The sequence below is a fragment of the Mustela nivalis genome (genome assembly GCF_964662115.1).
Source record: "Mustela nivalis genome assembly, chromosome: 10".
Lineage (NCBI taxonomy): Eukaryota > Metazoa > Chordata > Mammalia > Carnivora > Mustelidae > Mustela > Mustela nivalis.
Genome location: NC_139029.1, coordinates 99,516,003 through 99,536,579, shown reverse-complemented (window position 1 = coordinate 99,536,579; position 20,577 = coordinate 99,516,003). Strand labels below are relative to the sequence as shown.

Genomic DNA, 20,577 nt, shown 5'->3' with positions numbered 1-20,577 from the left:
AAAGACCTAAATTCTAATTGTATCTCCACTACATAATTGAACTTGGGGAAGCCGCTCCAGCTAGTAGAACTTGTTTCCTCACTCTTAAAAGGTAAACATCTTCTTATAAGGTAAGTGACTCCTGTGGGGCAGTCTGGAATGGTGATAGTGGGCAGCCAACAAGATGACTATTGGGGAGGGCCTGCCAGAGGGCAGTAGGCTGGTCCATGTGAGTTACAATGTTTCACTGATAAAATAGGAAAAGTCTGGAATAAAAAAAAAAAAAAAATCAGCACTTAAAAAAGTAACACCTAGATTTTAACCACTATACCCACAAAAATTTATCTGTTCTGATGCATGCAACTCTACAGAAAGTATTCAAAAATCATATTGGGAAGAAAAGAGATCCTAGACAATTTATTGTCAAGAAGAACCATTACGATCATTAAATTTGGGCCCCAGATGCAGGGAAGAAAAACGTCCTCCAACACTAGCTTAGTGGGTCCCCAGTTATATATCTCCTATGTCAGGACTACTCTAGGATTTATTTATTTTTAAAGATTTTATTTATTTAGGGGCGCCTGGGTGGTCAGGTGGGTTAAAGCCTCTGTCTTCGGCTCAGGTCATGATCTCAGGGTCCTGGGATCGAGCCCTGCATTGGGCTCTCTGCTCAGCAGGGAGCCTGCTTCCTCCTCTCTCTCTCTGCCTGCCCCTCTGCGTACTTGTGATCTCTGTCAAATAAACAAATAAAATCTTAAAGAAAAAAAAGATTTTATTTGTTTATTTGACAGAAAGAGAGCCCAAGTAGGCAGAGGGGCAGGCAGAGAAAGGGAGAAGCACATTCCTTGCTGAGCAGGGAGCCTGATGTGGGACTCCATCCCAGGACTCTTGGAATCATGACCTGAGATAAAGGTAGACCCTCAACCCACTGAGCCACCCAGATGCCTCAGCACTACTCCAGGATTTAAATGACCTGGAATTACCTTGCACTGTTTCTCAAACTTTCCAAGTCTATAATGCAATGTGAACTATTAGTTTGGAGGGTGATGTAAAAGAAAGATGGATCACCATTATTGTATAACCAAGAGAGTCTGTTTGCAAATTAACCACCTCTACCATCAAGAAGAGGGATGAGATCATGATGATCTTTTCTCAAGGTATCCACAGGAAAGGGCATCTTACTTGGACACTCAATTCCAAGGGTAAAGGTTAAGTGAAAACCTATGCAAGGGCAAAATGCTTGGGGCACAAGAAGCTTTTCAAGATTTCAACCATCTGGTTTATTCTGCAGGCAATACCTTCTTTCTTTTGTTGGTTATGGGCATCTCTCTCTCTCTCTCTCATACATACACACACACACACACACACACACACACACACACCCCTAAGCCAAAAAAGCACACTGCTTTTGATTTTTGTTCCCACAATAAGGCAACTATCTGCTAGCATCAAATTGCATTTCCACACCTTGGATATTATGTAACACCCAGTAAGTGGAATTACTAAAGACATGTCTGCTCCATGCAGAACAACTTTGCAGCTGGCTTTCAAATCTTCTGGACAATTGTGTGACTTGCACAAAGGGTGCCGTCCTGACTGGCACCTCTGTGGGTCTGGTTTTTTTCTCTGCCTTTGGGGATCAAAACCATAGGTTAAGAACTGGAACTCATTTTGTACTTCATCTGGAAGTATTTGTTTGCTTTACCCAGGAGTTCACACGGCTTAGTCTGAAAATGATATAATGAACTTAATGCCTCCATGTCATTATTTGAAAATTTTTGGGGTGCCTGAGTGGCTCAGCTGGTTAAGTGTCTGACTTCGGATCGCAGCTTAGGTCTTGACCTCAGAGTTCAAGCCCCATGTTGGGCTCCACCCTGGGTATGGAACCTACTAAGAAAAGGAGAGAGGAAAGAAAATTTTCAAGAAGGACAGTACATGGGCAACTCAGGGAGAAGGGCTCACTAATCAAATATAATTCAAGGTTTTTTTATATTCATGACATTGACTACCTGCTTTTTTCTGCTTCAGTTGCCTGTTCAGAAAAAATGGATTCACAGAATCACCCCATCACTGCCCAAGGGAACTCACAGAGTCCTCTTCACTATTTACAAGGATGATATTGTTCTGCATCATAGTGTTCACTATTTTCACCTCCTTTTTTATGTTCTAATGACCGACTTTCAAATTACCGATCCTTTTGTCTGTAAACTGGGAATATAATGTAAAAAACAAAAAAACAAAAAAACAAAACCTGCTAATAAAAATTGCAAATTACAAAGATACACCAGAGTTGAACAAAATAAAAGGGCCACAGCCAAGACAGATTGTCATCCCATCCAGGGAGCAACTGAGATAAGGTACCAAGTGCACATTCTTGCGGCACACGGCAGCCTTCAAGAACACGATGGTTATCAAGAACATTACTGAGTACTGCTGTGAACAGTTCCTGAGGAGCTCCAGAGCCCGATGGTCTGACTTCAAAACCAGGCTGTACCCCTCACTATCTGTGATCTGAGGCAACCACGCTGAACTCCCCGCGTCCAGGTTCCTCCCCATAAAATAAAGATAATGGCTGGTACCCAACTCGGGCATCTGGGGGAGGACTGACTTCATGAACTGATCAGAACAGTGCTTGGCCCAGCAGAGGCTGAGAAATGGCAGCTGCATGTCTATAATGCAAGGTCCATGGAAACCATTCTTCATCTTACATTTCAGACATGAAACACAGGTGAGCATCTCTGGTTTGAAACCCCCGAGCCACCTGGGGTCCCTGGATGCATCACCCCCCAAACCCTCCCGCCCCCGTAGAGTATCTCTGCCATGACACAGTGGGTTGTTTACTCACCAGCTGGGACACAGGTTGCTAAGACAAGCAAGGATGTCTGTTTGGACAACGGACTGTTAACAGTACAGCGTATTTCCTGCGAGAGATCATTGTTCCTCTTAATCACCACTTCAGACATATTCGAGCCATTTTTACACAGTGCCGGAAAGCAGTTCCATGAATAGTTTAAAAGTTGTGTGAAACTGTAAGATTCTGGGATCCTGCAATTGACCGTAATGTCTTCAGCAGCCAAGGTGCAATTTAGTGTTGGAGACGGAAGAGGATCTGGAGAAAAGAAAGGTAATATTGAGTATAGGAAAGAGGAACATTTAGGCTCATCACCTATGAAGAGATGAAGAGCTCCCAGCTTCCTCATGAGCTAGAAAAGACAAACAGACCCCCTCCTTGAGCACTCAAGGGACAGAATTCCCTCTTCTTCTGGGTCAGATCTTCCTGCTCAAATTCAGAATATACACAGGCACTAAATCCCTTATCCTCCATGCAGGAAGACACAAGTTTCCACAGAATAGCAGCAAAGTCAGGTAGCTGCAAATCCTTGTCTGAGCTGACATGAGGATTTAACAGTTTTTATTTTTTTTCACTTACTTCTTTTTTATTTTTATGTATTTATTTATGTAAAGATTTTATTTCCTTATTTGACAGAGAGCTAGGGAAAGAGCACAAGTAGACAGAGCAGCAGGCAGAGGGGGAGGGAGAAGCAGGCTCTCTGTCGAGCAGGGAGCCCGATGCAGGGGCTCGATCCCAGGACCCTGGAATCATGACCTGAGCAGAAGGCAGATGTTCAACTGACTGAGCCACCCAGGTGCCCCTATTTATTTATTTATTTATTTATTTATTTATTTATTTATTTATTTATTTTTTAAGTAAGCTCTATACCCAGTGTGGGGCTTGAACTTGTGACCCTGAGATCAAGAGTTGCATGCTTTTCCAACTGAGCCAGCCAGGCGCTCCATATTTTTCTCACTTACTTCAAGTATTCCCTACCCTGTTGTACTAAAAATGTTCTTGTATTTGAGTATAAGGTGGTACCCAAAACGAAATGGGGTGCTTCCTAACATATATAGAGGAAACCGTTCGTATTATTCTACAATCTAAAAATGTTTAATTCCAAAAGATATCTAACTTACAGTGTTTGCAAAGCATGCGTGGAGCCGTGCCGTGAGCAGGTCCTGCTAATAGGCAGAGTGGGGGATGGCATCTGCCACAGACCTGTCAGTCTGGAGGCCTCAGGCCCAGTCTTTCTCTACAGGTGCCCCCGACTGGCTACAGCAGCCCAAACCTGCAAGGAAGGGTTAAGAACCATAACGCTAGTTTATCCCATTAGACGTCCGTGTATTTATTCATTCATAGGCCTTCTTGCATCTCTACCTTGCCCCAACAACTCACCATAAGAAATTGGAGAAAACATGTATAAATATACGGACTCTCCAGAAAATGGCCATGGTAGCATTTGGATAATAAAATTTCAATGCTTTATGAACATCTATGGAAAAGCAAATTAGAGCAAAGTAACATTCATCAAGATGACAGAATACCATGCTGCTATTTAAAACGGTATTTTCTAAGGCAAAGGAATGCTTACAATCTAATTATTCATCTAAAATAATCTCAAAACGGGGGCACCTGGGTGGCTCAGTTGTTAAGCATCTGCCTTCGGCTCAGGTCATGAACTCAGGGTCCTGGGATCGAGCCCCACGTCAGGCTCTCTGCTCAGCGTGGATCCTGCTTCTCCCTTTCCCTCAGCCAGCTGCTCTGCCTGCCTATGCTCTCTCTGTCAAATAAATAAGTAAAGTCTTTTTTAAAAAAAATCTAAAAATGGAAAATATTCAATTCCTCTTTCCCCTCATCTTCTCCAGACTTCTTTCATGCTCAGTTAAGTAACACACCCGGTTAGAGACCTGAGTCACCCATGACTTCCCCTTCTGCTTGGGACTTCTTCAGCTGTTGGATTTAATCTAGTTCACATAACTTGTTATGTGTTGCCTGAAAGCAAGCAATGGACATCTTTCTCCAGATTAAATTGTAAGCCACAGACCAATAGCTTTTAAAAGAGTAAGAGCTGCTATCATTGACTCCAAGTTAGCCAGCCCGGAGCCCTCCTCTCTAAGCCTCCTCCGGTCCTTCCTGCCTACCACATGCCCACAGCAGCCCCAGGAAGCACCTTCCTGAGGCCCCAAGTGTCTTTGTGTACTTAAGAACCAGAACTGATTGTTCTACACTCTGCACGTACCTATGCCTCCCTCTGTGACTAAGCTGGGCCTGAAACTGAGCTTTCTAGTTCCCTGGAAATGTTCCACAGAAGCATTTCTCAACTCTCAGTGGGCATGAGAAGTCACCAGGGGTGTGTATTAAAATACAGATTCCTGGGCCCCCCCCCAACCAAGGATGCTGATGTGGGTGCTCCGAGCGTTCTGTCCCAGATTCTCGTGTAGTGATCTGACTCAGCCAGCGTCTAGTGTTTTGTGAACTCAACAGTGGCACCTCATAAGCCCCCTTCGGCTGTATGTCTGTGGAAGGTAAGGACTCAACACGCCTCAGCTCTTACCAACGGTGCCTGACCCAACACAAGGCTCAGAGGTGGCTCCTCAGTGAGGAGAGTGGACGCTGGACAGAGGGGAGGGATTCTCTCCACTGTCTCAAAGGTAAACTTCATTGGCTCCCCTCCGAAAAGGAAGGGTGAGGTGGCTAAGAGCCTGACTGCCTGGGTTCATACTGCAGCGCTGCCAGGAAGAGCCACGTGCCCTTGGCCAAGGTACTGAATCTCTGTGGCTAGGTCTCCTCTCCTGCACAACAGAGAAACCAGCAGCGCCTCCCCTTCACGATGGGGATGAGGATCACAAGAGGTGACATGGTAACAGCTGACATGGGGACTACCACGCGCTGCCTGGCATGGTCACATCAGCTGTAACAGAGCGCACGGCGGGAAGGTGAGCACCCCCTCCACGGGCGTGCATTACACAACCAGGAGCTGGGTGGTGTGCGCTTCCGCTCCGGCTGGCTGTGTGACCTTGGCCCATGGCTCCTGTGGTAGCGGGAACATGTTCAAGAAACCAACCAGCCCAGGCCCCTTGTTCTACAGATGCAGAAGGAAGCCCTTGGTTAAATCGGTCTCATTTTCACCTATGAAATGGAACGTAATACTCTGAAAGATTGGAAAGGTCTACTGGAGTATGAAGAGAATTTGAAAGGGCCCACATGGGAGAGCTGGTGTAATTTTGTGTGTTGTTAGAGCGCATGGAACCATCCAAAAGCTCTTTCTGGTGGTCTCGCCACAGCATGGCCGCTGGAAGAGCCGGCCCCGCTCACGGGAAAGGATGCAAACCTCCTCAGGTCTCCCACAGCTCAGACCTCTGCTGAGACTCCTCAGCTTCTCTCACTGCCCACCGGACTTCCCAAGGCCACAGCGAACAAGTAGGAGTTACATCTGGACCTCAAGCAGCATGAAACTGACAGGAAACATACCCACTTCATCCTTAAGACAACTCGGTCCATTTACAATGCAGGAATCCAGTGCCCTGCTCTGTAAGATGGAGAACCGCTTCTACAGATCTGATGATATTTGTGTATTTCTCTTAACTTTAGTAAAAAGTCACACCACTTCAGATCGTTTAAGGATCGAGTAGTTAATTCTACTTATATGACCATTACCGCCTTCAATGCAGCTAACGAGAGAAAGCACTAATAAACACTGGTGGTGGAAATTTGAAGGGGATTTTGAGGGAAGAAGGAAGCCAAATACGAACTTACACACAAGGAGGTGGATGGCCTGAATTGAGGGGGTGCCAGGAAATCCCCCTGCCGAAAATATCCTTTCTGAAAATCTCCCAATAGGTCTGGTGTCTCCGGAAGATCATCAAGTCACTTAGGTATTAACTAACATACCCTGAAGGAAGTAGGCCTTCCTCATTTCAAAAAATAAAATAAAAAAAAAGGTATGACCAATCATTTTGTCATTCAGGTGTGAAATCCTGAGTCATCTTGTCTTTTTATAACCCAAATCTAAGTTCGCTTGACTCTTCCTAGAAGCATCTTCTCTTTCTTTCCTTTCCCAACATCTACCAGCAACACCTGTCTCCCTAGAAGATCACAGTCACTTCCAACCTGGTGTCCCCCCTCTCTAATCCACTGTCAATACCTACCATCTGATTAATCATCTGAAAATAGAGTTCATCGAGTCATTTCTTTGCTCCAGGATCAGATCCAGTGGCTCCTCAGTGTCACAGGCTAAAAGCCAGACTCTTGAGCCAGGACTTGAGGTCACACCCTTTACGCTGCCCACATCACTGCCTCCTGATCAACACTCACCTCTCTCGGGCTCTGCAGGTCTTTGCTAACGAGGCTTCCTAAGGGCTATTCAGTTGGGCTGACTCCTGAAATCATGCACCTTAGTTGAATGACCGTGGAATTTTTAAAATCAAATTATTCTTAACGCTTTCATCAAGTTTAAAAAGTTAAACATATCCAAAAGTCTGAGCGCAGTTTTACAAACTCTTATGAAAGGGCTTTTCAAATGTTTTCCATTGTTATCTAAATACGAAATCAATCTTTTTAGTTGCTGGCTCTATAAATAGCCAGATCCCAACCTGCATATTTTATAAATTCTGCTTCTCTGAAGGCATGCACTGGTTTTCCTAATGGGATGCCTCCACACCTTAACAAGCCTCACTCTTCTAAATGGAGTTAATCATCTTCTGGACAAACCAGCCACCCAGCCTGAAAGCCTCCATTTCTGTCAACCCCCTCCCACCTCCCGGTCGCCTGGTTCAATTGCTTTCATTACTATAATAAATATTTATTGAACACCTAGTACCTGAGTTCTAGGGCTACAATGATAACAGGAGAGAAATTCTCTCCTCTTCCTAGTGTCTCCAACAGACCAGGTAGGTGAACTTATGAAGAATAGCTACTCCACCAGCTCCTCACCCCCTCCCATTCCACGGACACTGCCTCAGACAGGACTTGGAGCGCTCAGACTTGAACTTCTACACTGGACTTTCTGCCTCTTCTCCCTTCCCTGCAAGCCATCTTACACACTTTGCTACCAGATGGATCTTTCTAGAATGCCTCTGGCATAGAGGAGGTAAGGCTAGAATGACATCCACTTCTAGGAGAAAACAGTGAACCTGGGACCCCATAGAGGGCCGAGATGGGTACGGGTTGAGCTGGCAATGCTGAGGGGCAGCACAGAAAAGGCAGCCAAAGTCAAAGGCAACACTAGGATGCCTAAGAACAGAAAGAGGTGATCAGGGATGCCGGATCTCATACGGCCTTGCACTACAGATCTTAGTTTTAGCTCTGACTGAGATGGGGCCACTGGAAGTTTCTAAGCTGAAGAATGACATGCTTTGACCTCTGTTTTAAGATCACTCTGGCTGCTTGCATTTTTTAAAAATAAACTGTGGTCATAATACATGTAAGTCAAATCATTATGCTGTATACCTCAAACTTATACAGTGAAACAGGTCAATTATGCCTCAATAAAACGGGAAAAAAATTAAATGTAGTTAAATCTGAAAATAACACAAAATGCCTCCTGTTAAGGGGCAACGGGTGACCAGTTAGATGGTCGCTGCAGTCCTCCGGACAAGGTTGAAGGAGCCCTGGCTCAGCCCCGGAGGAAGTGGCGAGAGGTGGTCAGAGGCTGTAAAACCAGCAAATTTCCTGGTGGAATAAACATGGTGTTCGAGAGAAAGAGGAAGAGAAACATGGTGTTGAAGATGACATCAAGGCTTAGCCTGAGCAACTGGGAAGAAGGAGCTGCCATTAACCAAGCGCGGGGAAGACGTGGGGAAGAACGGGATTCAAGGGAAAGTTGATGAGCTCACGATCATCAGACAGGCATCCAAGTGGAAATCCAGAGGAAGCGGTTCGAAACACACGTCAGTGGGGCCCCGGGTCAGAGCTCTCAATCTGTGTTATCAGTGCCAAAATAATATTGAAAGCCTGAAGCCAGGCTGAGCTCACCCAGCTGGGTGTGAGCGCAGGCAGAGAAAGGTGGCTCAGGCCTTCAGGTCTCCAAGGCCTGCAGGTGGGCAAGACGAGCAAACCAGCCAAGGAAACCGGGAAGGAACAGCTAGTGAGCGAACAGAATGCCAGAACGGGGTGGGATCCTGGATGCTCACAGAAGGTCATGTTTCAGGAGAGACAGGGATCCGCTCTGTCGGATGCTGCTGAGTGGCCAAGAAAGATGTGGCAGGGAGAGCAGGAATGGATTACTAGTTTCTTTAAAGAGATCAAGAGTTCGGGTGAAAGCCTGGGGTGATGAAAGCCTGTTTGGGGTGGGGGAAAAGGAAAAAAGAAGGAAAAAAAGGAAAAAAAAAGCAAACACAGATAATCCTTCATGGAATTCTCTACAAACAAGTGGCAAGTGGGTGGTAGCTGGAGGGGTGGGGCGGGGGCATCCGGGGGCTCCCGGCGCTGGTGTCAATGTTTGACGGCATACTACGGATGACAGTTGGGTCCATGGACGACGCTGCTGCAGGAACAGGGCAAGGGCAATGACTAGGGCGATGTCCCCAAGGGCAGTGGCAGGAAGAGGACTTGGAGTACAGCAGAGGGCCTACACCTCTGTGAGCAGGGTACCGGTGATCACGGCAGGTAGGCAGGAAGGCTGAGGGTGACAGCCTGTGGAAATTCTCCTCTAAGTGCTTCTCTTCCTCAGTGAAACAAGATGCAAAGCCTTCAGCTGAGGAGTGGGTCTGGAGAAGAGGGTCTACGAGGCTTGAGGAGAGGAAGGATAATTGCTGGGACACTGGGGGACATATTGGATCTGACTGAGGCAAGTGACCAGACGCTTCATGTGTGAGGCTCTGTGGGGCAATGAGTTTCTCTACAGCCACAGTGTGTTAGCACAAAACAGGGAGCGCACTGGACTGGACCTGACCACACAGGCCACAGGAGTACAGCCCATTTAAAAAGGGTGCCTGGGTGGCTCCAGTCATGATCCTGGGGTTCTGGAATCGAGCCCCATGTCGGGCTCCCTGCTCAGCAGGAGGTCTGCTTCTCCCTCTCCCTCTGCTCCTGTCCCTACTCTCTTTCCCAAATAAATAAGTAAAATCATTAAAAATATTTTTAAATATTAGGGGCGCCTGGGTGGCTCAGCGGGTTGAGCCGCTGCCTTTGGCTCAGGTCATGATCTCGGGGTCCTGGGATCGAGTCCCGCATTGGGCTCTCTGCTCAGCAGGGAGCCTGCTTCCTCCTCTCTCTCTCTGCCTGCCTCTCTGCCTACTTGTGATCTCTCTCTGTCAAATAAATAAATAAAATCTTAAAAAAATTTTTTTAAATATTAAATTAAAAAAATTAAAAGGAGCAAGGAAACTAACCAAATCTTCCAATGCTTGGCCCAGTGAGTGAGCACATTCGAGCTGCCTAAGGAGGATAGGGGGTCACGCGAGGTAAAGGGATAGCAGAACTGGCAGAGCAGGGGACACCTGGCCTGACACAGTGGAGGGCTCAGAATGAGTGGTAATGACAACTTCCAGGTTCTATCCGTGGGGAAAGGCAGCGGAGGCGGTGGATGGAGGACAAGACCATCATAGGAGAGGAGACCGGGGACTCAGAAGCCAGGATATTAGAACAATATATTTAAATATTATAATCACTGAGAATTATGACAGCAGGAACATCAGAAACAGAAAAAGTAGGCCAGGCTTTCCAATGATCCAGAAATGTTGGGATGTATCCAGGAGCCTACAGATGACAAGGAGAATGACCTGGAAGCATGATGGGAAGTGTGGAGGAACAAGGACTCCATCTCACATTCCCATGTAAGGTGATAGAGGAGAAAAAAAAATCTACCTCCTGGGGTGTGGTGCAGGTGCACACTCTAATTTCCAGAGCATCATCTCTCAGTGGAGCTCAGAGTTCTGAGTTCACTGCTGCCACTACATCCCTTTCCAGAATACTCCCAGCAAGACAAGCAATGCTGCTGGCAGCAGCTCCACCCAGCTGGCCTCCATCTCCGTCACACCCTCTCCTCACTCAGAGGATGACGAGGGCATGGACACTGGTGTGCCTGACAGCCTAAGAGATCCAAGTCTCTTCCTTCTCAGAAACCATTCATTTGTGTTCATCTCTTAAAATAGTTGGACAGTTGCTATTTTAAACAAACCAACTTATGGAATAAATTTATGGAATACTCACCAATCACCTTCAGAGATCCAAGTCTCTTACTTCTCAGAAACCATTCATTTGTGTTCATCTCTTAAAATAGTTGGGACAGTTGCCATTTTAAACAAACCAATTTATGGAATACTCACCAATCACCTTCAGAGTGAACAAAGTGTCGCCACTGCTCAAAGATTCCAGTTTATAGTCCGCCTCATCCGAATATGTTAGGTTGAAGATGGTAAGGCTTCCTGATGTGGTGTTTAAATGAACTCTGCCTATGAAAGGTGGGAAAACTCTGACGGGAGAGCCTGCTTCCCATTCAACGACTTTATCCCTATTTTTTGTCCACAGAATCTCCGTAAAGGGTACAGAGCTTGCTATAGGGAAAGTTACGCTCCGGTTCACAGTTCCAAACATCGGGAAATTACAGCTGATGGAGTCTAGGAGGGAAAAAGAAATTGGTTAGGAAAACCAACACGACTTGATTGAAAATAGAAAACCATCCTCCAAGATGCTCTTTGTGGGGGGGGGGGGAGAGATTTGGCAGTAAAAATGATTCATCAGCTACTTTTTACACTAAACAGATAAACAGCTGATGGCAAACACAGCTCACGGAGGGCGGGAGTTTCCTCTCTCACGGGGACGCCGCGGCTCACAAACACGCAAGAAACAGATTCAGCTTCGATGGAGCACCAAGTCCCCTTTGGGAACTGTGGGCAGCGCAGGCCCTCCAGAAGCCCCACTGTGTGGGGAAGACAAAGCAGGCCTGGGGAGCTACCTCCTCGAGGGCCTTCCCCAGGAAGTCATGCTGAGGCTCATGGGAGGCATCGCCCCAGGCCTGGGGGAGGAGGGGAGGAGAGGTCATTGTTGTACTGACAGAGGAAGCAGAGCCTCCCCCGACCAGCCCCTGCCAAAAAAAAAAAGCAGGCCCCGGAGTAAAGAAGGAGCTGGATGTGTTTGAGGAAATAAAAGCAGCTCCCCATCGCTAGCGGAAGCAAGCAAGTGGGTCACAGGTTGGGGGTGAGGCTGGAGGGGCAGGCAGGGCCAGGTCACAGCATTTGTGGGTGGGGTCTGGGGGTGTCCGGTGAGACAGGCTCAGGGCTTGGGATGGATCCTAATGGCAAGCAAAAGTCACAGGACGGCCTGCAAAGCGGACAGTGGTGGCCCGGGACAGGCATGCAGGCAGGGCACCCGGAATCGAGGTCAGTGCTGGAGCAACGAGAGGGTGGCCGCCTGGGCGGGCCAGAGCAAGGTCTGGAGGGAGGGGACGGACAAAAGGCCAGACTCAAGAGCAGCTAGGGACAGAAAGCACCAGGGTTTAGTGACTGGAGGTGCAGACGAGGGAGAGGGTGTAAGGACCTATGTTATATTCTTATTTTAGCCAGAGGCTTCCACTGAGGTTCAACAATAACTTTGTTGTTTAACCCTTAAACTGTCCCTGCTCCCCTCCTCCAGGGGACTTAAAAACAAGTCCCGGAAACCAGCTCCAGGTGTGGAGGCCAAGAAAAACAAGGCTGTACCCACCTTGAGTCTAGCCCTGACAGAAGTACAGCCATCTTGGCAAAGCAAAACTGGCACCTGGCACTGTAAGAGTGGGTTAGCATAAGAATGGCCATCCTGAAGGCCGGGAAGCCATTTTACTGAGCGTCCCTAACCAGCCCACAGGGCGCACGTAACTTGAGATAAGAGAAAGTAGCTAAAACCTAAGAAACAATCATATACCACCAGGGAGGTTAGGTGGTGGCGCCAGGGGACTTAAAAACAAGTCAAAAACTGTCAAAGTGGGGTGCAAGACATGTATGTAGCTATGAAGAAGAGCCTTGAAAATGCTATATAGGGGCACCTGGGTGGCTCCGTGCGTTAAGCCTCTAACTGTCGCTCAGTTTTGAGCCGGGTCTTGGGATCAAGCCCCGAATCGGGCTCTCTGCTCAGCGGGGAGCCTGCTTCCCTTCCTCTCTCTCTGTCCTCTCTCTCTGCCTGCCTCTGCCTACTTGTGATTTCAGTCTGTCAAATAAATAAAAATCTTTTTTAAAAAGTGCTATATAAACCCTTGGCTTTGAGGGCTCGGGGTCCTTGTTGAAACTCGCTGCGCCGGGCAGATCCTTGGACCCTAGCTAGCTGGAAATAAACCTTGCTGTGTAACTTGCATTATCTAGAGTGTTTTCTGTCTAATTAAGGGGTGGTTGACTCCGTACCCTATCAAGGGGGCGTTAATGGACTGGTCAGGTGTCCTTCTTGGCTGACTGACGGGCTATCAGCGGAGATCAGAAACAAGGACTGGGAAGCAAGCGGAGCCACTCAGGACACAGGACTGGGTTCAGTGGCGTGGGGAGCATGGGTGAGCTGTCTTCAATTGTCCCTCCTCGTGAGTCAACTGTTAGCATCTGTGCCCGACCCCATGCCGTCAAGCCTGGCTGAGAGCCTGAAATCCACACCGTGGGAGTATCCACAGCAAAGAACTAAGGCTTCAAACAGAAACTCCCACCTACTCGCCCCCAATCTGGCTGTTGAGTATTTACTACCACCGCTAGACTGAGATATTCCCGATACCCCAAAATGGGTTTAAATGCATCTGGTTCCAGACTTGACTTTCCTGTTCAGAGAGAAGAGCAGCTGTTAAGGGAAAGACATTAACGATAAATTAAAACTTGAAGTTTTTGCCTAGTAGCAATCAGGGTAATTGAAAGAACATGGGAAAAAAAATCAAGACTATTAAATAGACCGATGGTAGGCAGCCGTGTTCAGTAATTTCAAATAAGGAGTAAATAGGGCCCGTTTGTCTACTGCGAGGATTTTGAAAACCCATCTCCCTTAACTAAGGGGGACTGCCCACAGGCATTCACCAGCAGCCCTGTTGGGGTGCCGGTCGCTCGACCAGACCACGTGGGAAGGTGGATGAGAGGGGCAGGATGTGAGGAGAGACGGTCTAGCCACACCCACTAGCAGAGGCCTGAAAGGTCTTGTGCGTGAATGAATGCAGGAGTGGGGAGGGCGGTGGGGGAAGAGAAGCGGTATGAGATGGCCCTCGGCTGCCTCTTCCCAGGGAGAGGCCCTGGCTCCTGGGCTTGAGAACAGAGGGACGGAGCAAGTCGGGAATGGAGCCAGTGCTGGCAGAAAGCACGGGAGGGGAAGGGGGAGACCCGCTCCAAGAAAGCCAGTTTTGAGCTGGAAGAAATTCTCAAAATCCTTTAGTCAGACTGTAAGGGCCTATTCAGCCAGAGTGGCCCCACCCCGGTTGAACTGCCATTCTGTTGTAAAACTTAAATTGACTCCCCCCTGCTGCCCCCCAGGGGAACTTACTTGAAAGCAAGTCTGGGAAACCAGTCCCACGTAACAAAGTCCAAGTACAAGGGTGGGTCAGGCCAGGTGGAGGTATTCAATCAGTGGGGGCCCATACTGTCTCCTAGCTACCAAGGAGTATGGGCCCCGCCCTTTGGGAGCCTTTTGGCGCCAATCCTAACCAAGGTGTGATAGGCTGGTTCCAATGTTTTCTAGGGTAAATTGTAATTCAATTGGTCACCTAGCATCACTGCAGAGTTACCTGTGTGTGTTACAATCTCATTGGCCACCTGTGTGTGGCCAGGCCCAATCAAATGGCCCTTGCTCTATAAAAGTTAGTCTGGAAAGCAGGGAGGGGTCACCCTCTCTGGAGGGGCGGCCCTGACCGGTCTGTTTGACGCTCGGTCTGATTCCTGATGCTTGGTGCGAAATAAAGCTTTGTTTGACCTTCGCTTTGTATCAGTCTCGCTCCTTTAATCACGGACCCATTATTGGGGGACCCAACAAGATAACTCTCCATCTCACAGGTGAAGTGACAGGGTACCAAGAAAACTGAAGGACAAGGTCACCGAATGCCTCCTTGCTGCCCACGGTGCATTCCCGCACCCTCGTGTCCCTTTGTAACACCCGTCACGCACACTGCAGCAGTGGCACCGGCCGTGCCGCACAGAGGACCGAACAGGCTTCGCTGTCACTCCTCAGACTCAGGGTGGCAGAGGGACCGGAACGCAGATTTCCCGACTCTTGTGCCGCCCCCCTTTCACAGCAGGCTCATTCTGGAAATATTTGCTCTTTAAGTACCCACTGGGCAGCTCTATGATGTGGGGACCCCCACCCTCCACCCCCAGAACATGACAGATGCAGTCCCAGCCTCTCAGAGTTCACTTTTTGTTAGCAAAGTCAGACTTGATCCAAATAATTGTACCGGGGCACCTGGGTGGCTCAGTGGGTTAAGCATCTGCCTTCAGCTCAGGTCATGATCCCAGGGTCCTCGGATGGAGCCTCACATCAGGCATCTTGCTCAGCTGGGTGCCTGCTTCTCCCTCTCCCGCCGCCTGCTCCCTGCTCTCCCTGCTTGTACACACTGTCAGATTATTTAATTAATTAATTTTTAAAAACCACAAATAATTGGACCAACGTCCCGTTGCAGCTGTGCTCAGGGCCAGCAAGTAGAAACACAAGGGTGTCACTAAAGAGCACCCACTTGGGGAGCCAACGAGGGGTTAGAGACGGCTTGTGAAGAAGGAGGAGCAGCAAGTGCCACCAAGTGGGGTTGGGGGGAGCTGGCCTCTGTTCAGGGATCCAGGTCCAGAAGGCAGGAGGGCAATGCTATGAGACAAGACGAGCTGGGAGGGCTGCACGCGCAGGCAGAGCCCAGGCCTTGCAAGGCCTCAGACAAAATTCTGCCCTGTATGTTGAGATGAGAATGCTACCAAAGAGTTTTAGGCAGGATGGTGACAAATAAGATGAACTCTTTAGTTAAAAAATGTGTTTAAGGGCGCCTGGGTGGCTCAGTGGGTTAAGCCGCTGCCTTCGGCTCAGGTCATGATCTCAGGGTCCTGGGATCGAGTCCCGCATCGGGCTCTCTGCTCAGCAGGGAGCCTGTTTCCTCCTCTCTCTCTCTGCCTGCCTCTCTGCCTACTTGTGATCTCTCTCTGTCAAATAAATAAAATAAATAATCTTTAAAAAAAAATGTGTTTAAAAACAAAACATACATAGACACATAGATATAATTTTATATAGATGCAGAATGGAGATGCAGACATTTAGCACAATCTTCTCTGAACTGTGTGGGTGTGTGTGGCTTGGATGCCTTACCCCATCTCCCAAGCCCTCTAACCACCCTCAGTCCAGTAATTTCCATTAACAACTCAGAATATACCCTTTTTTTTTTTTTCTCCCTGCTCAGATCACCAAATAGAAACAAAGATGCATCACATATAATGCATATATATGTATATATATACACATATATATGCCTGGTCATGATTTAACAAAAACGGTCTTATGCATGCTTCTCCACATCTTGCCTTTCCCAGCAAGAGTACCTCATAGAGGTCACACCAAATCCACTGGCAGGGTAAGACTTTCATTCCAGGGTACGAATGAACCGTAATTAATTAGCCATCCACCACTGCTGTCCCTAGCTTCTTCTACTACAGTAACTGTTACAACCATACCTGTGTCCAGGTTCTTGCATATTTATGGCTTTGTATCAATGGGACAGTGTCCCTGGAGTGGGCTAAATTAAAGGACAACATATTCTTTATTTTAAAGAAATTTTTAAAGATTTTATTTACTTATTTGATAGAGCACAAGCAGGGGGAGTAGCAGGCAGAGGGAGAAGCAAGCTCGCCACTGAGTACTGAGTCTGATGTAGGGCTTGATCATAGGATCCCTGAGCTGGAGGCAGACACTTAATGGACCGAGCCACCCAGGTGCCCCAGATTTTTTAATAGGCGCTGGCACAATGCTTGCATTTGCTATTTACATTCTGATCAGTAACATATGAGTTACCTTTTCCTTGCACCCTGCAAGCATCCTTTTCCTTTTTTTTTTTTTTTTTTTTTTGCACATTTAATTATCAGGCACAAAGTGACATCTCATTGTTCTCTGAATTTGCATTTTCCTGACCTCTAGAAATTTAAGCATCTTTTCTGGTTTTTGGTAATTTGGATCTCCTTTTCTGAGAACTGTCCTTTTGTATCCTTTGCTTTTTGTTCTATTGGCTAGCTCGTCTTTTTCTCACCAGAGTTTATGAGTTCCTTGTATGTTATAGAAATTTTTGTTATCTATACTGTAATTCTTCTCCAAGATGGGTGGTTGGTGTCATTCCCTAAGACAGGGGATGTGAAGGGGAGCCAGCTGGGGCAAGAAGATCATACTTTCAGATGCCAACCCTGGGTGGGGTCTGTAAGACTCCCAGGTGGATATGTCCAGTAGGCTGCTGGGCACACAGGAGAGGAGACAGACTTGGGGATCATTACATTTGTAGTGGCTACTGTCTAGTATTCCCTTCCCACAGTAAACTCTTTTCCACTGCACTTTCAAGACTAACCCTGAAGTAAGTTGCTGATAGGATAACTGCCAATGAAAAAGAAGAATGAGAGAAAGGAGAGTGAGTTCTTTCTCAAAGGTCACACACTGCGAATGAATGAATGAATTTGCACACAAACAGCAACAAAGGAAAGGGGTCAGCAGTGGGCTGGTTGCTTTGCTGATATCGGGGTGGTCAGAGAGGATGCCAACTTCCTACGCCTGGGGGGCAGAAGGGTAAGCGCCCAGATTCTCGGGCAGATGGGCCCAGGGGAACTCTCAAAAGCCTCCCATATGAGCTGTAAAATGTAAATCATAACGCCCACCACAAACGATTGTTTTGAGGGTTGAATAAGACTGAGAGTGTTTACACAATGCCTGAAATAAATGTGGCTTTCAGCAAGGCTTTCCCTCTTTTTCTTGCAGTGAGTCAGGCCACATCAAGGCCTTTGTTGTGTGTGATCCTGGCGGTGTGACCACTGAGCATGGTGCGGGATTGCATCATTTACAAACGAAGGGAAAGAAAAAAAATGCATTAGTGATAGCCTAAACAGACATTCCATGCCAGCCTGCATTTTAAAAACTGTTTTGAAGAATACTGAACGATCTTTTAAAGACAGGGGAGGTACCTAAGACCAATAGATAGAGAAATCCTACATCTAAAATCAGCCTCAGCTCCAAATACTTAGTGGCAGTGTCCTTGCAAAGCATCACCATCACACCCAATTTTGATAATTCTTATATAGCTTGAAGTCAGAATTGGAACTCACATATTTAAAGATGAAGTGTCCTGATTTTTTGACTTAGAAAATATGGTCACCATAACTACTGAGTTAAAGAGGACAGATTCCCACTCCCAGCCACAGATTCCTCTGGGTGTTTTCCTTGGGTCCTGGGATTGACACTGACTGCTAATTTTAGTAATCAAACACTTATATAGTACTCACTATCTGCAAGGCATCCTTGGAAGAGTTCTACAAATATGCAGGAGGCAGGCACTATTTTTAACCCTATTTTGCAGATGAGGAAACTGAGGAACACAAAGATTAAGTGACTTGCTAGTGAAGTGGTAAAACTAGAATTGAACCGAGACGGTTTGAAAATTTAACCACTATTTTCTTATGTAGCCTGCTATGTGGCACATGGCTATTACGGTCGTGACAGGATACATCCTAGAAACTGCATCTGTAGAACTCCTGTATGGGGACTACTCTAGCTGAGACTCAAGCACGCCTCTGAAACCTGCAGGCGAGGTAACGGGCTCAGGGGTCCCCAAATCACTGACTGTCACGGTCTGAGGGGTCCTGAGAAAACAAGAGTCTGTGGCCCCCAGGAACCCCGGCTTGATATACATGAGGAGATTGAGGTTTGACGGAGCAAGAAAGTGATAAAACCCAAATCCCCAAAATGTGACGACCTAAGTTTTGTGGTGGTAGTGTTGCAGTTTGCAAACGACTTCAGATGTGACAAAGGGACATGGGACAGGGCTTCACAATTAGAGGCCATGAGAAACGAAGCTGAAGGGAGGGCCTAGGAGGAGTCTGCACTCCCCACGCGTTATGGAAGGTACCATGCGCGATGCGGATAAGGGACAAGAGAGGCTTGAGTGTGTGGGCGAAGGAAAGCGAGAGCCAAAAAAAGAAAGAAAGGGAAAACAAGGGACAGGTGAAGACGTGACGTGGGAAACAAAACCACAAGTGCCACTGCGAAGCCTGAGAGAACGGGGAGCAGCAGCATGAACAGATGTCCCCGGGGCAGCCCGCGGACGCCGTGGCACTGACGCACATGCACTCCTCAGCTCCCACCCGCGGGTGCGCGTGCAACGTGCCGAACTTCTGATTTTCCAAGAAATGCTGGACGCTCAACTTTTGTGGGGGAACTTCTCATTCTTAAAAGGCAGCAACCGATCCCAGTCTGAGTTCAGACAAAGACAGGGTGGTGCTCTGTCTCCGCTGTTTCACCGCTGCCTGGCCCAGGAAGGGCACTTGATAAATATTTGAGTGAATAAAGTAAAGGAAATGCAACTGGACTACCGTCTGAAAAGCGGGGCTTCCTGACACAACCTCGGAATTGGGCAGCTCGCCCAGACCCTGAGCTAGGGACAGCCCCCTCCACCATGTGCAGGGGAAAGAGGCACCTTTCCCAGTGGAGCCACCAGCACCACAGCCAGACTGGAGAGGTTGCTGGATCCCCACGCCCATCTCTCCCCCACTGCTATTCCTTTCAAGATGTCTCCTGCTTCCCCTTCCTGCCTGCTACCTGCACCAGGTAAGTGTGGACCCATGCAGGATGTCAGCTCAGAATCAAAGGCAACAGCCGGTATGGGGTCTGAGGAGATGCAATTTGTTTACTGAAGTCATTTCTTAGAAATGAAGGATGTGATTTTAAAGTCTTCTTCTCTCTCTAAAATATATTTTAAGGATGGCTTGCAGATTTGAGTAGCTAAGATTGAAGTTGGTTTGATGAAAAAAAAAAATCCCCTAAAAGTTTCAGTACCTGAATATATAAATCTTGGTATTTCCCCATGTTCAATATTCTAACGGTGTTTCGGTTAAAGACTCCTTCAAGCGTGAAGACAGCAGGATCTGGGGGGCATTCTGAACCCAAGCGAGGAGCTGAGTCTCTTCTCCAGATGGGAGGTTGTGACCATAACCTTTCTCCTCTGTATCACGGCATACTGTCCGTTGACATCTGCCTGGAGTGTGAAAGTGGCGGCATTTTGGGAAACAAAGTCTCTCTCTACACACGTACACACGTTTACAACACAGAGAAGTGGCCACTCTCCTAAAATGTCTGTTATCAGATAATATGTCCTATTAGGTTCATAGATATTAGCAGATCAGTCAGAACCCATATTCCAGTTTTGGGGTCGGAAATCTGCTCACCAGGTGTGTAGATAATAAAGAGGAAATTGAGTCTTTTTACTTAAGGAAGTGCAGTGCAGCTCGTTTCTTTAACCTAGCTCTTCATAAATCCACTCCAAATGAGTCTTAAGCCAACTCAGCCTAGAAACAGTGACAGCATGGGCCTGAGAATATGGGGAAGAACATTCCAAAGAATGGGAGCCACCAGATTACAGAAGTTCAGAAGCTGACTGAGGTCATGCAGAGGACACAGAGCTGGTGCCCAGACACAGGCAGCCAGCTCCGGAGCCCACACTGTTAGCCAGGAAGAGAGATGCTTTGGTCTTCCCTTGTCCATTCCATCCTTGTCCAGATCCAGTCAATGATTTGTGCTGCCATGATTGCTAAAAACAGGAATCTCCTGCTCTCAGCTACACTACCACTGCTTGCCCGTCTCCTTGAGCAGCAACCTGAATCTCAGAAGGT

At 47.4% G+C, this 20,577-nt stretch overlaps 1 protein-coding gene across 2 annotated transcripts in view; it reads right to left on the bottom strand.

Moving 5' to 3' along the window:
* The window catches only part of CD58 (CD58 molecule), a 40,423-nt gene that overhangs the window by 11,394 nt on the left and 8,452 nt on the right, over positions 1-20,577 (bottom strand). For both annotated transcript variants that reach the window (XM_082684951.1, XM_082684950.1), the window contains exons 2-3: positions 11,083-11,373; positions 2,825-3,088 (exon numbers count right to left, since the gene is read on the bottom strand). In XM_082684951.1, coding sequence (XP_082541077.1) covers positions 2,825-3,088; positions 11,083-11,373 — 555 coding nt within the window. The remainder of the gene's footprint in view (positions 1-2,824; positions 3,089-11,082; positions 11,374-20,577) is intronic.